This window comes from Canis lupus, chromosome 15, assembly GCF_003254725.2.
Source record: "Canis lupus dingo isolate Sandy chromosome 15, ASM325472v2, whole genome shotgun sequence".
Taxonomy (NCBI): Eukaryota; Metazoa; Chordata; class Mammalia; order Carnivora; family Canidae; genus Canis; species Canis lupus.
This window is the reverse complement of record NC_064257.1, coordinates 48,474,703-48,491,423: the sequence shown is the minus strand read 5'-3', so window position 1 is coordinate 48,491,423 and position 16,721 is coordinate 48,474,703. Positions and strand designations below refer to the sequence as shown.

The 16,721-nt window shown below is 34.3% G+C and overlaps 1 protein-coding gene across 13 annotated transcripts in view; it reads left to right on the top strand.

Annotated features, from left to right (window-relative positions):
• The window catches only part of LRBA (LPS responsive beige-like anchor protein), a 728,875-nt gene that overhangs the window by 574,093 nt on the left and 138,061 nt on the right, over positions 1–16,721 (top strand). For all 13 annotated transcript variants that reach the window (XM_025439493.3, XM_025439495.3, XM_025439499.3 and 10 more), the window contains one exon: positions 14,088–14,240. In XM_025439493.3, coding sequence (XP_025295278.1) covers positions 14,088–14,240 — 153 coding nt within the window. The remainder of the gene's footprint in view (positions 1–14,087; positions 14,241–16,721) is intronic.

The window sequence follows — 16,721 nt, the reverse complement described above, 5'->3', positions numbered from 1 at the left end:
GAAATGAAGAGAAGGGAGAAGAGGAAATCCAAGGCCTAACATGAGGGACCGTAGAAGCCTGTGTAAGGAGATTGAAATTTATCTTGGGACAGTAAGGAGACATTGGAAGGGTTGAGGTATAGAAGAGACATGAACAGATTTTATGGTATGTATTTGGAGGGTAAGGACTATGGAGATTTGGTGATTGGTCTTGTAAGCTGAGAGACAGAGACAGAAATTAAATTCAACTTGGACATATGTGTAGAGAACACAGAAGAGCAGGTTCAATTAAGAAATAAGTATCTAGCTGCCTGCCTTCAGGCAGAAAAGCTCCTAAGGCAACTACTAAAATCCTCAAAGACACACTTAAGTCAGCACTTATTATTTATTACATGCAATATATACTAGACAGCACTTGGAGTAGGGTAGGTAAACATAGTTCTTTATTTCACATACCTTCAGATGAGAAAGACAAGTGTACATAAAACTAGTTTTAATACAAGTTAGTGATAAGTGCTATAATAAGACCTAAACACAATGAAATTAATTCTGACTGGGGGGGGGGGTGAGGTTGTGAGTGAGACTGGACTTGCATCTTAAAGGATGCTGGAAAGTTAACAAGGTTCCCAGATTTATGTCTGTAGCTCTCCTGTACATTTTCCCAGTATCTTGCTTCCTCCCCAGGATCTCCCTTTGAATATGTGAAACGTATCTCAAAATTAACCTTGTTCAAAACCAAATTCTTGATCTTTATTCCTTCAAACCTGCTCTTCTCACAGTCTTTGCCATCTTAGTAACTGGTTTCCCAGTTGAGAGTAAAAGCCTAATCCTTAAATGCAAGACTCTGTGCCATCTACCCTTGCCCTCCAAAATCCTATTAGCTCTTGACCTCTTTTTGTACTATTTGCCCCTTGCCCACTTTGTTCTAACTAAGCAGGGCCTCCATGGTATTCTTCAAATATTCCAGTATCTTCCCAATTCAGGGCCATTGTTTTTACTTTCCCCTTTACCTGAAAAATTCCTTCAGATAATATCCTTATGGATTCATTCCTTTACCCAAGTCTTTACTCAGATGTCACTTTACTAGGACTTCTCTGTCCTCTCCATTACTCAGTCCCAATTTCATTTTTCTTCATGTTACTTACCATCTGACATAAGTATATTTATTTGCTTAGTTATGTCTTATCCTGCTGAAACAGTAGCTCCATGAGAGCATGAAGTGAACTTGTTTTGTTCTTTGGTCTTTTTCCCTGGAGCTTAAAACAGTACCTGGAACATAGTGGACACTAAATTAAATATTTATTAAATTAAAGCTTAGTGAATTCTAAGCAAGAAAAATGATGTGAATGAAGTGAGAGAAAATTCTTGGCACATTGGAGAATGCTTTATTGGTCTGCTAACTGGTCTTTGGTATGTAGGAAACAAAGAAGTAGAAATACTGAAAGGCAGTTGTGGCCCGATATGAAGATTCTTGGTAACATTCTGAAGATATTTGGCTTAGTTTTATAGGTCAGTTCAGCAAAAATTTTTTGCAAATAGCCAGATAATGAGTATTTTTTCAATTTGTGGTCTCTGTCACAGGTACTCAATTCTACCACTGTAGCACACAAGCAGCCATAGACAATATGTGAACAAATGAGTGTGATTGTATTACAATAAAATTTTATTTACAAAAACAGATGACAGGTCATTTTTGGCCCATGAGCTATAGTTTACCATCTCTTGCTGTAGGCCGTGAGGAACCATTGAAAATTTTTAAGCTAAAGTACCATGTAATTGGCTCCACTATACAAGAAAGAGCTTTGGCAACAGTATGGAAAATAGATCCCATTTTGGGAATAAAGATGAAAGCTGTAGTTCAGGAGAAATGTTAAGAGGCTATTACAGTTAGTTAAAGGGAAAGATAATAAGAGCCTCAACTAGTTAAGTGGTTAAGAGGATGAATTCGAGGGATGGGTTAATTCTCCAGGATTTGGCATTTGGTTGACTATGGGATAGAGATAAAGGTGTTCCTTTATTTTATTTATTTGTTTATTAATTCATTTGAAGGATAGTTGACATACAATATACAATTATAAACAAAAATACAATTATATTAATTTCAAATGTGCAACATAATGCTTCAACATTTATATAATTATAAAGTGATCACCATGATAGATGCAGCTACATCTATTATCATACAAAGTTATATTATTAACTATATTCCCTATGCCATTCGGTACATCTCTATGACTCATTTGTTTTATAACTGGAAGTTTATTTATTTTTTTAAGATTTTGTTTTCAAGTAATCTCTGTACCCAACATGAGGCTTGAACCCACAATCTCAAGATCAAGAGTCACATGCTCCACCACCTGAGCCAGCTAGGTGCCTATGCCTGGGAAGTTTGTTCCTTTTAATCACTTTCACCTGTTTCATCCACCCCCCCCCCCACCTCCCTCCTCTCTGGCAACCACCAGGTTGTCTTTGTATCTATAAGTCTAGTTCATTTTTTTGTTTGTTTGTTCATTCATTTTGTTTTTAGACTTCACATTTAAGCGAAATTATATGGTATTTGTCTTTCTCCATCTGACTTACTTCGCTTAGGATACCATCTAAATCCATCCATGTTGTCACAAATGGGAAGATTTTTTTTTATGGCTAAGTAACATTCCTCCTATCCACCTACCTATCTATATACATACATGCACACACACACACACACACACACACACACACACATTTTCTTTATTCATTCTTCTATGGGTGGGCCCTTAGGCTGCTTCCATATCTTGGTTGTCGTAAATAGTGCTGAAGTAAACATGGGGCACATAGATCTATTTTAATTTGTTTTAATTTGGATAAACATCCGGAGAAGTGGAATTGTTGGATTGTGGTGGTGTTCTGTTTTTAACCTTTTGGAAACCCTCCATACTGTTTATCTTAGTGGCTGTACCTATCTTGCATTGCCATCTTTTTTCTCTACATCCTTGCCAAACACTTGTTATTTCTTATTTTTTGATACTAGCCAAGCTGACAAGTGTGAGATGATACCTAGTGGTTTTGATTTGTATTTCCCTGATGATGAGTAATGTTGAACATCTTCTTGTGTGTCTCTTTGCCATCTGTATGCCTAAAGATGATTCTTTAGGTTTGGTGCCTGGATAAATGATGCTGTGAATTACAGTGAAGCAGGCTTATAGAGCAAATGTGTGAATTCAATCTTTGACACATTGATATACTTCATAATAATGAAGATAGTGTCACCTACAAGTTGAAAATTCAAACCTAAACTTTAGAAAGGTTTCACAGGCTTGTAGGGTAAGAAGGAACAATAGATGATAGTTATGATTAACTGAACTGCTCAAAAGAGTAGTCTATTCTTTTGTTCTCCACTTCCTCAGCTCTCATTATCTCCTGAGCCCACTCAAATCAAGCTTTCTTTTGAACCATTTTATTGAAATCAGTTTTATCAGGGACATTGATGAACAATTTCTGTATTATAAAATGCAAATACTCAGTTTTCATCTTACTTGATCTGTCACCATTATTTTTTTTAAGATTTTATTTATTTATTCATGAGAGACACAGAGAGAGAGAGAGAGAGGCAGAGACACAGGGAGAGGGAAAAGCAGGCTCCATGCAGGGAGTCTGACATGGGTCTTGATCCTGGGTCTCCAGGATCACGCCCTGGGCTGAAGGCCGCGCTAAACTGCTGAGCCACCGGGGCTGCTTGATCTGTCAGCATTATTGACAAAGCTAATCGATTCCTCTTTTTGGTACCATTTTCTTTGTTTCTGGAATTAGAAGCCACCCTCTCCTGGCTATCATCTTACCATTTTTCCCCCAGTCTCTTATACTGTATTATCTTACTTTCATACCCTAAATTGTGGGAGTACCTTATGGCTCAAATTTCTATATCAGTACATTTTCCTTAGGTGATTGCACCTTATTTCATGGCTCTCCCCTGAATTTTAGATTTATATATCTAGCTCCTTTTGTACTATATATATGTTTATAGACATTTTATTATATTTTTGAAATTTATTTTAGAGAGAAGAGAGAGAGTGCACCAACCAGCGAGTTGAATCAGGGAGGGGCATAGGAGGAGAGTCTTGAACTGACTCCTCACTGAGCACCAAGCCCTACTTGGGGCTTGATCTCATAACCCTAAGATTATGATCTGAGTTGAAACCAAAAGTCAGATGTTTAAGTGACTGAGCCACCCAGGCTTCCCTATTCCTAGGCATTTTAAACTGAACAAGTCTAGTATCAGACTCAAAGAAAAGTCCTGCTCTTCCCTTTGTGTTTGCCATGTTCGTAAAAGACAGCACCATTTACCAGTTTGCTCAGGCCTTTAAATAGCTTGGAATCTTTGATTCCTCCCTTTCATTCACATCCCACTGCCTATCCTCTCAACCATCAAAATATATTCGGAATCTGACCAGTTAATCAACACATCCATCACTAGGGCCCTAGCCCAGGTGGCCATAGTTTCTCACTTCACCTGTTCCCCATGTGGTGTTTCTCACTAAAGCAGTAAGAATAATCTTTTTATATTATAAATCAGATCATCTTCCTGTGCTCCAATCTCTCCAGTTACTGTTCATCTAACTTAGAACAAAGCTCAGGTTCTTGCTGTAGCCACTGAGGTCCTGTCTGTTTATCTGGCTGCCTCTCTGTTCTGTTTTACTTTGCTATAGCCTCACTTACCTTTGTTGTTCCTCTTCAGAGATACCAAGTCCTCTCCTGTTTTGGAAGCTTTGCATATGATGTTCTCTCTGCCTCATCCACTTTCCCCCAGATATTTGCTTTGCTCATTTTGTTGTTTCATTCAGGTCTCTGAAAAAATGTTACCTCCTCAGAGCGGACATCTCTGGACACCCTTTCTAAAATAATACCATGTCAACCCTCATTATGTATCCCCTTATCTTGTTTTATTTATTCATGTTTTTTACATACTTCTTGCCACTATTTGATATGATACATACAGACTAGTTTGTTTCTGTCTCCATCACTAGGGCTTTATGAAGATAGGGATTTTTTGTATTGTTCATCTTGTGACATCAGCATTTCAAACAGAGCCTTGCATTTAGTTAGAAACAGTAAATATTGGTTGAATGAATAAAAGAATAAATAGATTTTAAAAATTCAAGTAAAGAAGAATCAGTGAGAGAGGCTGAAAGAAATAGAGAGGTTGTTTTTAGAAAAAGAGGAGAATGTATGGCCATCCCAACCAGAAGAGAATAGCAAAACCTACGTAGATATGTGCTCCTCATGGAATGGGGTTACTAATGCTTCATATTTTAGGAAGGGCTTTTCTGTCCCCAAGAGAACTGATAGCTGAATGTCAGCCGATGACCAAGAAGTAATAATGGTTCCATTTTCTGCATTTTTACAATTAAGATAGGTTGATCTGTTAACTGTTGTAACTTTACAAAAGAAGTCTATATGGACATTCTGTCACTGGTCACATCTTGGATATTAAATTTTAAAACTTATGTTATAATTTATTGTATATTATTAGTAATGAAGGTAAAATGCCTGTTGAATTAATTAATCCTTAAAAGTTTTAAGTATATACATGTTTGTTAAATAATGGAGGTGATCAAAATGAAAATGATAATAGAATAGTTACATTTGAGTCTTGTGAGATTTGTAAGAAAATGAGTCCTTTGACTTGCCCTCTACTGCCTCAGAAATCCCAAGAGTCTGTAATCAGAAGATAGGTTAGGTTCCTTTCTTCCTCTATCAGCGTGCCTTCTACCATAATACAGTTCATTTTTGCTGATGGCATTGGTGCTAGAGCAATTTATATGAGAGTGTTTAGCTATAGCTAATAGAGCATAATTGCTAGAAATGTATTTCTTTTTGTTTTTTTTTAATTTTTATTTATTTATGATAGTCACACAGAGAGAGAGAGAGAGGCAAAGACATAGGCAGAGGGAGAAGCAGGCTCCATGCACCAGGAGCCCGACGTGGGATTCGATCCCGGGTCTCCAGGATCGCGCCCTGGGCCAAAGGCAGGCGCCAAACCGCTGCGCCACCCAGGGATCCCATAGAAATGTATTTCTTGATGCATTTTTTTAAAAGCTTAAACTTGCATTGTTCAGTAGCTTTATTTTCTTTGTTAAAATAATCTCATCTTCTGTTTTTAGACATGTTTAAATCAGATTTTTTTAATGCTAAAAGAAAGTAAAATTAAAATCTCACCTTTTTTGTACATCTTTTATACATTCCTGGTGTATGTCCTCCTTCCCTCCCTCCCTCTCTTCTCTTTCTCTTTTTATTTTTGCATCAGTCTCTCTTTCACACTCACATCCACATGAGAATGAGTTCAAGCTGTCTCATCTCTGTCTTAACAATAAAACATTCATATTCTAAGGGAACTATGTATCTTTTCATTCTTGTTTTTATATACAACTCATGCACAACATTCAGATTTATTCCTTTAACCACGTCTCCTTAACCCTTTTCTTCTTCATGTATCGTAGGTTAAACGTACCTATGTACTATTTTTTTTTTTAGCATTTAACTAACTTTGTACTCTTTTGTCTACAGTGAACCATTATTTTATTCTTTGATAAAAATTACTTGAAACATTGAATATTTTTCTTACGCTACTTACATACCAGGCAGAAAAAAAATCTTTTAAGATACTTAGAAAATATTCCTGTCTTCCTGAATTATTAAAATATACACACATCAGCTGTGATTTCTTTTTTGACTGGTGATTTTATGATATTTTTGCTCAATTAAAAATGTAGACTGTTCATTAATATGTTCATAGATACTGGTATTAACCATTCTCCTCCATACTCATAGCAATATGTATGTTTATATGTATGTATTTTACAACCTATTCCAGAAAGGATATAAGCTGGGTATTTTATTTATGCCAGTTACACCTTGCCTGTTGTTTGCATTGTAAATGTCCATTATCTCTTCCTAATTTATATTTCCTTGAAGATAGGAATTGAAACAGCAGATAGCTCAATGAAGATGTCCAGTCCAAACTTAGAAGTGCAAAATGTGTTAAAAGCAGGAAAGAACTATAAAATATCCAGGGTTTTCATCATAAAGTGAGGCATGTTAAGCTGTACTGTCATTGCTAATAAAAATAAATATATTTGTTTTATTTTTTTTTAATTTATTTTTTATTGGTGTTCAATTTACTAACATACAGAATAACCCCCAGTGAGTATATTTGTTTTAAATGTGATTTTTTTTGTGGGAATTATTAAGTATCTAATATTCTTGTGGACTTTTTATTTTTGTTGTTTTTTCTTTTTTTGGACATTTTATTTTTAAAAAGTAAATTTTAAAAAATGCCCTTAGAATTATGTTAATGTTTTTATGAATGGGCATAATTCAGTGAATGACTGAATTACTAGTCATTTGAGTCTCTAATTTTGGATTTTTATCAGGGATTGAATTAATAAATAATAGTAGTAGTAGTAATCATAATTTCATATTTGCCTATAGAATTTTGTATTCTGAGCCTCACAACAACCCTGTGTCTAAAAATGACAATGTAGGTGAATAGGGGTCAGAAAAATTAAATTAATTTCAGGTCATGTGACCAATAAGTTAAGTAGACAAGACTCAAACCCAATTATTCTCTCTACTGTATAAGATTGATATAGATTATCTGTTATTTATTGGCTTGTATTCCTTGATTTTTCTTTATTTAAATGCATTTGAATTGACAGATATATAATATCTAAAACCACATATTTATTGGATTTGTCTAGAAGGATCATAGATTATTTTTCCTTCTCCAGTTTAAAATTGCTATTATGTTTGTTTTATTTAAGGAAAAAATGGCATTTTATCTACCAAATAAAGTAACTTTAAACATCAATTTGAAAACTTGCCAATATGCAGTCCATTTAAAATGACTTATAGGCACAATTCAGTTCTAATCAGTTTTTTAAAAAGGTTTTTCTCATTTGTGGGCTAACAAATAAATATTTGTATGTTAAAATGTAATGGAAGATGTTCATATTTTTTTCATAACATGTTGTTCATTAACTCTTTTATGCATTAAAAAGCTTGTTTGATTTTTTCCCCCTTCATAAAATATGTCATCTTTGCAATGGTGAAAAGCCAAAATTTTGCTCTCATATCTTTTTTACTGTCAGTGTCCCCAAAGCAGTATACATTAAATTAGTTACCTTGCTATTATGCTTATATTTGTCCGGATATTACAATATAGTAGGAAGAGAATAAAAATTTAACTTTAGCTCTAAAGTAGCATCTTTTGTTTTTAGTATTGATTTTCTTGTTACTTTGGGTTAATAGATTAGTATTTTCTGGGGTTACGCAGGTATTATTGAAATGGTGGTTTTAGTTGAATGGATAGAATTGGTGTCTATTAGGAGAATCATATAATCTCACTGCAGAGGCCATATCAGTGGGGATCATATCTTAATAAAGAAAACTGAAGCATATGTGTGATCACAACCAATCCTTGTCATGAAAGCCTTAGGATTTGTGATCAAAGCAATGGGCTTATCCTGAACTGTGGTATAACATCTAGTTGAACCTTTCAAGTTTTTATTTTAAGGGATGATACACTACATTTTGACCATGTTACATGCCCCTAAGACCCATCTGCCTAATTAAATGAAAGATTAAAATTATTGTCAGCAAGTCAGAAGAAAATGTGAATTATATCTCTGTCTTCTGTCAGTGTTGTTTACTTACCATTTTCCAGTGGTGTTAAAAAGAACTTCTGAGCATATGTTTTTTATCCAGACCTGAATGTCCTGTTCTGATGAATATAAAACATACTTCACTTTGTAAATGTACATTAGAAATATTACTATAGGGCAGCCCGGGTGGCTCAGTGGTTTGGCGCCACCTTTGGCCCAGGGTGTGATCCTGGAGACCCGGGATCGAGTCCCACATCGGGCTTCTCCTGCATGGAGCCTGCTTCTCCCTCTGTTTGTGTCTCTGCCTCTCTCTCTCTCTCTGTGTCTCTCATGAGTAAGTGAATAAAATCTTTAAAAAATATATTACTATAATCTTTGACTATGTTACTAAATATCTGTCAAAGGAGATAATTTTGAACTTAATATTTGGGTATTAAATTACTAAGTATTATGGGTTTTAGGAAGATACTTCTAGGATTAAGATGTAATTCTGCAAATATATACTTGAATATCACTATCTATAGTAAAATTTAAGGATTACATATACTTTTTTGTCAAATGTATCTCACTTGAGTTCAGTATATTTGTTTTATAATAAGAGGATATTCAACTCCTATCAACTGATTGATTTATGCAGATTTTCTTATCCTGAGGTTGTAATATGTTTTAAGTGTATATGCTCACTTCTTTACCCAACCTAATTGTGCTTATTTGATGACGTCTTTTTTTTATGACGTCTTTTATATTAACTGTAGGTTCTTTGTTATCTTTCTCTTCACTGTTGATTTTTCAGAAACATTTATCTTATTTTAAATTCACATTCATTTTTGGGAGGACACCTCATGGTCCAACTCTTGATTTCTGCCCCAGTTATCATCTCAGGGTCTGAGAGTGAACCTCCTGAGGCTTTGGGCTCTTGTCTTTCTTCTCTAATAATTTATTTCTTACTTTAAATGCCACTTTCAATCATTCATTCAACAGATTTTTACCGAATGTCTAGTATGTGTTACACTCTGTGCCTAGGTTTTGGAAGTTTAGTGATGAACAAGATAGGTTAAGTCCTCAATCTTATAGAGCCTTCAGTTTAGAGGGAGATACAAGCAAACAGACAATTACAGTACAGTTCAATGAGTATTGTATTAGGGAAATACAATCTATTATGCTCTTTTCCCTAAAGCTTTTTTTTCCACCCCAACTTTTAGACATCATTTTCTAGACTGCTGTTTTCTAGACATGAATTTCTAGACTGCTGTTTGTTCCTACTACCAGTTACATCCTAATAAATGTATTTATTCACTCTTATTTAGCAATTTAGATACTCATGTCTCCATATCCCAGATCTTAACACAGTAGTCTGCAAAGAATAAAAACTAAAACAAAATACTTCTTTTTGATGATGATGTGTTCTATTACCCTTCATAAGCCTACCTAAGGCTTCATAAAATAATCAAATAAGAAGAACTTCTTAGTCTTTTATTTTTTAATTTTTTTATATTTAACTTGTGTATTTTTATTCAAATATAATTAACATCCAGTTTATATTAGCCTCAATTGCACAATATAATGATTCAACAATCCTATATGTTAAAAGTTTTATTAAAATTAGCACATTGCATTTTTGTTCATACTATATTCTTCCTACCATTTTGTCTTCTTAGATAATTATCACTGAATGCATTGGTGTCTTTTTATTATTGGAGTATATATAAATTCATAATTACCAACTCAAGTATATAATAAATGTACCAATTTGAATTCAAATCTTCATATCAAGCTAGTGGGAAATTCATTCACAGTAGATCAAGGACCTCATTTTCCAGGCTGCAATACCTAGAAAATTGGTCCTCACATGTTCAGTCCATTTTGCTTATTGATCATATCCTCGTAGTCAAAGACATGTGGCCTTTTGGAACCAGGCAGCTCTGCTTGGGTTAAGAAATATTTGCTGATTACAAAGACCCTCGTGCCAAAGCACTTGTTTTCCTAAGTACACATACATCATGAGACTACCATGTTGGGCAAATGGGGAGATTATATGTACTAGCGCTTGACTGAAGGAAGTAAATAGCTGAAATCCAGCGTGTAGTACACTTACCAAACTGATTCCTTATAGCTACATTAGCCCAGAAGGGTTGCCTTTTTCTAAGCCATTCACAGATACTATATGGGCAAGCCATGACTCTGATCACAGCTTACTGTCCCCTGGGAGACAATCTTAACCTCTTTATCCCTTCTTCTTTCTCTCAGGCCAGAAGAAAGCCTTTTATATACAAATTTTGAGAAGTTTATTTCTCTAATTTTGGGAACGATCTCTCCTTTAGTTTCTATCCTTAAAAAAACTAATTTTTGATACTACTTCTTCCTGGACACCTTATATAATCTACTCTGATTAGATTTCACAAGACAGAAAACAGAAAAGATATATTCAGGGGGCTTCCACTCTAGACACTGCAAATGTTCTGGAACTATGTCTACTCTTGAAATTGGAGGGATAAAGGGTGAGAAGTAAAAAGCAGAGAGTAAATTCATATCCATAAATAACAACTGAAATATTAAGCTTTACATTTAATTAATAAATTTTTAACTTTGAATATTTTTTAAAGATTTATTTATTTATTTATTTATGATAGAGAGAGAGAGAGAGAGAGAGAGGCAAAGGAGGAGGGAGAAGCAGGCTCCATGCCGGGAGCCTGACGTGGGACTCGATCCCAGGACTCCAGGATCGTGCCCTGGGCCAAAGGCAGGCACCAAACCACTGAGCCACCGAGGGATCCCCCAACTTTGAATATTTTTGTAATGTTCATTGTACAAGATTTATGGGATATCTGACGTTAGAAGGAAATCACAAAATCTATTATAATTAAGTCGAAATTGATGACTTACTACTTTCCTCCCAGCATGATAGAAATTATATATCTGAAAGTTTAGCATAGTGCACTAAAGACTTTAAAAGTTCAGAATTTATTTCTTTATATCTTTCATTAAAATTTCTTTTTTGTTTTATGTGTATTTTTTGCTCCATTTAATTAAACTAAGTGAATTTATATTTAGGGTAAGCTGTCAATATTAAAGCAACAAAATCATTTAAATTTATAATAATTGTGTATGTTTAAATATAGTGAGCCAGGAGCAAACTATATTTATGTTCATTGAATTTAGAACTTGTAAAAGAACAAGAGGAGCATTTCTGTCTTAAACAAGTATGTTTTTGTCAATTTGTTTAACAACCTGAAAAAAATGACACATGTAGAAGATAAAGACGGATACACAAAATCTTGAGAATTTTAATGCTATACATAGGAAGGTTTGAAGGTTTCATTTATATGAAAATTGTTATGAAATGTCACACTTTGATTATACAAGGTGAGGTCCTCCTCTTATTGTAGAATAAGACTTGAGAAAAATAACATTATTCTTTGTTAGCACAAGTAATATGGAGTGAAAATAAGACATTTTGGTAAAATTTCTCAAAGTTGCAATTTATTGAATACATGCCAGCAAATTAATAAGTAGTTATAAAGTAACTTATCTTCATATTTGTGTAAATAATAATTATAGCATATTATAAAATTCTTCCTGTTTGATTAATTGTATCATATAATAAATATTATATATGTATATATGCATATATACATAATATGTATTTTTAAGGAGAGCTGGTTTCTTATTATGAAAGAATGAAAAGTTTTTACTTTTTAAAAAATTACTCAGAATATGTTAAAAACTTGTTTTTAAAATGTTTAGTATTATGTATACTATTTAAATAGAACTCATGCTTATTTGATGATGGAAGCACACAGACTTTAGAGTTAGACAAATCTTAATCTAAGCTACAAATTCATCATAAATCAGCTGTGTAACCTCAGGCAAATTACTTAATTTTTTTGAGCCTTAGTTCGTTTTTTAAATAGAAGTGATACTTTATAAATTTCTTAAAATTAAATGTGATAAGGTTTAATTAAGAGTTTATTTTGGTACCTGACCCATCTCACAATAAATGTTAGTTCAAACATATCGAATATAATTTTTTCATTACATAAAATAGCACACATATGTCTTTCGCCTTTTGTCAGTTAAGACTTATATGCATCATTTTTGGAGATGAAAATCTTAATATTTATGTGTGATCACTGTGTCATTTCATTTACAGTTAAACTTTTAAGAGAGTTCTTCCTTTTTAAAAATATATGTTCAATTTAAATGTTTTTCAAGTCTAATAATCAGGTGATTGTCAGGCATTTGGAGGACAAGCTCATTTCTACCCTGCTTAGTTTATTATTGTGATTGTAAACAAAGGATGTACAATTCAAAGTCAAGCAACATTTCACATGGATGACGGAGGTGATAATAGCTTAATTCCTGCTGGATCTTTTTTCTTTGCTCTGGAGAGTTTATACTGACCTTGCCCAAAATCTGATGACCTCCCTATTTTACTCAACTGTTTGGAAAGCCAGGCCTGCCATTGCTGGCCCTGAGGGGGTATCTGAAAGACCACTGAGTCACTGACCCATGTTGAGACTGGATTTCAAGTCTGATCTACAGGACCTCTGAACTAGTTATACATGGGGCTTATTGTACACAAAAATGTAACTAGCTGCATTTTTCTGCTTATAAAATACCCCATTGAATTGTGGTTTAAGTGTTATCAGTAAGGTCATATGTTTAATTTACCAATTTTCTTATTGCAGATCATTTTCTAGTCTACTTGTAAATTTTGATCTTTTATCAAAGGTAGTATATTACAACTAAACTGGAGTGTTTTGAAATATGAACAAAATATATTGTTAAACTATGGCTAAATGTAATGAATATTTTCCTGGCTGATGAAGGGACCAAAACAGTGGCATTTTAATGCTTATAAAGATTTCGTTTTTTTCTGATAAAATTCCACTTTCCACACCTCCTAAAAAATATAGCTTAAGCTATTATTGTTACAGTATGTTAATTTCTGTTAATATTTTATCAAGCCTTGGGATCCCTGGGTGGCTCAGCGGTTGAGCGGCTGCCTTAGGCCCAGGGCATGATCCTGGAGTCCCGGGATTGAGTCCCACATCCAGCTCCCTGCATGGAGTCTGCTTCTCTCTCTGCTGCTTTCTCTGCCTCTCTCTGTGTCTGTCATGAATAAATAAATAAAATATTTTAAAAATATATTTAAAAAATAATAATAATATTTTATCAAGCCTCAAATAATATTCAAATGTTGGTATTGAAGAGTTTTGAGATTATGAGAATTGTCCTAAAGGAAGGATATAACCAACCAATAAGGTGTTAATATTTAAATTTGGTTGGATGGGATCTGCATACCTTAATAGTAACTCTGTGATAGAACTATGATAAGGAAAGAGAAAAAAAACCATTATATTTATTTTGTTCTAATTCTCCACAAAAGGAAATGACCGCGCACTTTTATGAATATCTAGTCAATATTCTACAGTTTATAATGTGACATTGTCTTTTATTTTTATATAGGAGTTGATCCCTGAATTTTATTATCTCCCTGAGATGTTTGTCAACTTCAATAATTATAATCTTGGAGTGATGGATGATGGGACAGTAGTGTCTGATGTTGAACTTCCTCCTTGGGCCAAAACCTCAGAAGAATTTGTTCGCATAAACAGATTGGTAAGATAGTAATCATCTACTCTGTCTGTCATGAGCCTTTTCTCAAAGTATCTTTCATGTGTTGGTATAATCATTAACCCTTGCTCTTCTGTGTTGAATTGTAGTTGGGAGAAGTTACTGAAAGTGACATAGTTCATTAATTTCCATATACATTTTATTAAATTTTATTGACTTGAAAAATGTAATGGTTTCTTTTATGCAGAATTTAGGTTACTTTCATATGCACATGATAATTCAGAGTGATACGAAAAATTATAAGTGAAACTGGAATTGTATGCTTTTATGCAACATGAGTTTCTTATACCAGGAAAATAATATAATTCTGTGCTCCAGGTTAGAAGGTCATGCACATTTTGGTAATCGAAACAAGATTTTCAAGTTATACCTTGTTATCTTTCCAGGGAAATCTTCATGTAATATTTAGAACATGAAAACTTAAAAGCACAGTAATCATTGTGTTCTTCAGACTCCTCCCTAGCGAACTCTTTTAAAGTCCTCTCTTATGTGCATTCTTATATTATTTCATGAAAAAGTGATATGTCTTTTCCTTTTTGCCGTAAGTTTCATAAAAGTTTAGAATCTAGGAGCTTTTTTTCTCCATTTTTAAAAGTAATGTCTTTGTCATACTCCATTTTATTTTTTTTTTTTTTTTTTTTTTTTTTTTTTTAATTCTCCAATCTTTGTTTTATTTTTTTTTTTTTTTTTTTTTTTTTTTTTTTTTTTTTTTTTTTTTTTTTTATTTATTTATTTTTATTGGTGTTCAATTTACTAACATACAGAATAACACCCAGTGCCCGTCACCCATTCACTCCCACCCCCCGCCCTCCTCCCCTTCTACCACCCCTAGTTCGTTTCCCAGAGTTAGCAGTCTTTACGTTCTGTCTCCCTCTCTGATATTTCCCACACATTTCTTCTCCCTTCCCTTATTTTCCCTTTCACTATTATTTATATTCCCCAAATGAATGAGAACATATAATGTTTGTCCTTCTCCGACTGACTTACTTCACTCAGCATAATACCCTCCAGTTCCATCCACGTTGAAGCAAATGGTGGGTATTTGTCATTTCTAATAGCTGAGTAATATTCCATTGTATACATAAACCACATCTTCTTGATCCATTCATCTTTCGTTGGACACCGAGGCTCCTTCCACAGTTTGGCTATCGTGGCCATTGCTGCTAGAAACATCGGGGTGCAGGTGTCCCGGCGTTTCATTGCATTTGTATCTTTGGGGTAAATCCCCAACAGTGCAATTGCTGGGTCGTAGGGCAGGTCTATTTTTAACTGTTTGAGGAACCTCCACACAGTTTTCCAGAGTGGCTGCACCAGTTCACAGTCCCACCAACAGTGTAAGAGGGTTCCCTTTTCTCCGCATCCTCTCCAACATTTGTTGTTTCCTGCCTTGTTAATTTTCCCCATTCTCACTGGTGTGAGGTGGTATCTCATTGTAGTTTTGATTTGTATTTCCCTGATGGCAAGTGATGCAGAGCATTTTCTCATATGCATGTTGGCCATGTCTATGTCTTCCTCTGTGAGATTTCTCTTCATGTCTTTTGCCCATTTCATGATTGGATTGTTTGTTTCTTTGGTGTTGAGTTTAATAAGTTCTTTATAGATCTTGGAAACTAGCCCTTTATCTGATATGTCATTTGCAAATATCTTCTCCCATTCTGTAGGTTGTCTTTGAGTTTTGTTGACTGTATCCTTTGCTGTGCAAAAGCTTCTTATCTTGATGAAGTCCCAATAGTTCATTTTTGCTTTTGTTTCTTTTGCCTTCGTGGATGTATCTTGCAAGAAGTTACTATGGCCGAGTTCAAAAAGGGTGTTGCCTGTGTTCTTCTCTAGGATTTTGATGGAATCTTGTCTCACATTTAGATCTTTCATCCATTTTGAGTTTATCTTTGTGTATGGTGAAAGAGAGTGGTCTAGTTTCATTCTTCTGCATGTGGATGTCCAATTTTCCCAGCACCATTTGTTGAAGAGACTGTCTTTCTTCCAATGGATAGTCTTTCCTCCTTTATCGAATATTAGTTGCCCATAAAGTTCAGGGTCCACTTCTGGATTCTCTATTCTGTTCCACTGATCTATGTGTCTGTTTTTGTGCCAGTACCACGCTGTCTTGATGACCACAGCTTTGTAGTACAACCTGAAATCTGGCATTGTGATGCCCCCAGATATGGTTTTCTTTTTAAAATTCCCCTGGCTATTCGGGGTCTTTTCTGATTCCACACAAATCTTAAAATAATTTGTTCTAACTCTCTGAAGAAAGTCCATGGTATTTTGATAGGGATTGCATTAAACGTGTATATTGCCCTGGGTAACATTGACATTTTCACAATATTAATTCTGCCAATCCATGAGCATGGAATATTTTTCCATCTCTTTGTGTCTTCCTCAATTTCTTTCAGAAGTGTTCTATAGTTTTGAGGGTATAGATCCTTTACATCTTTGGTGAGGTTTATTCCTAGGTATCTTATGTTT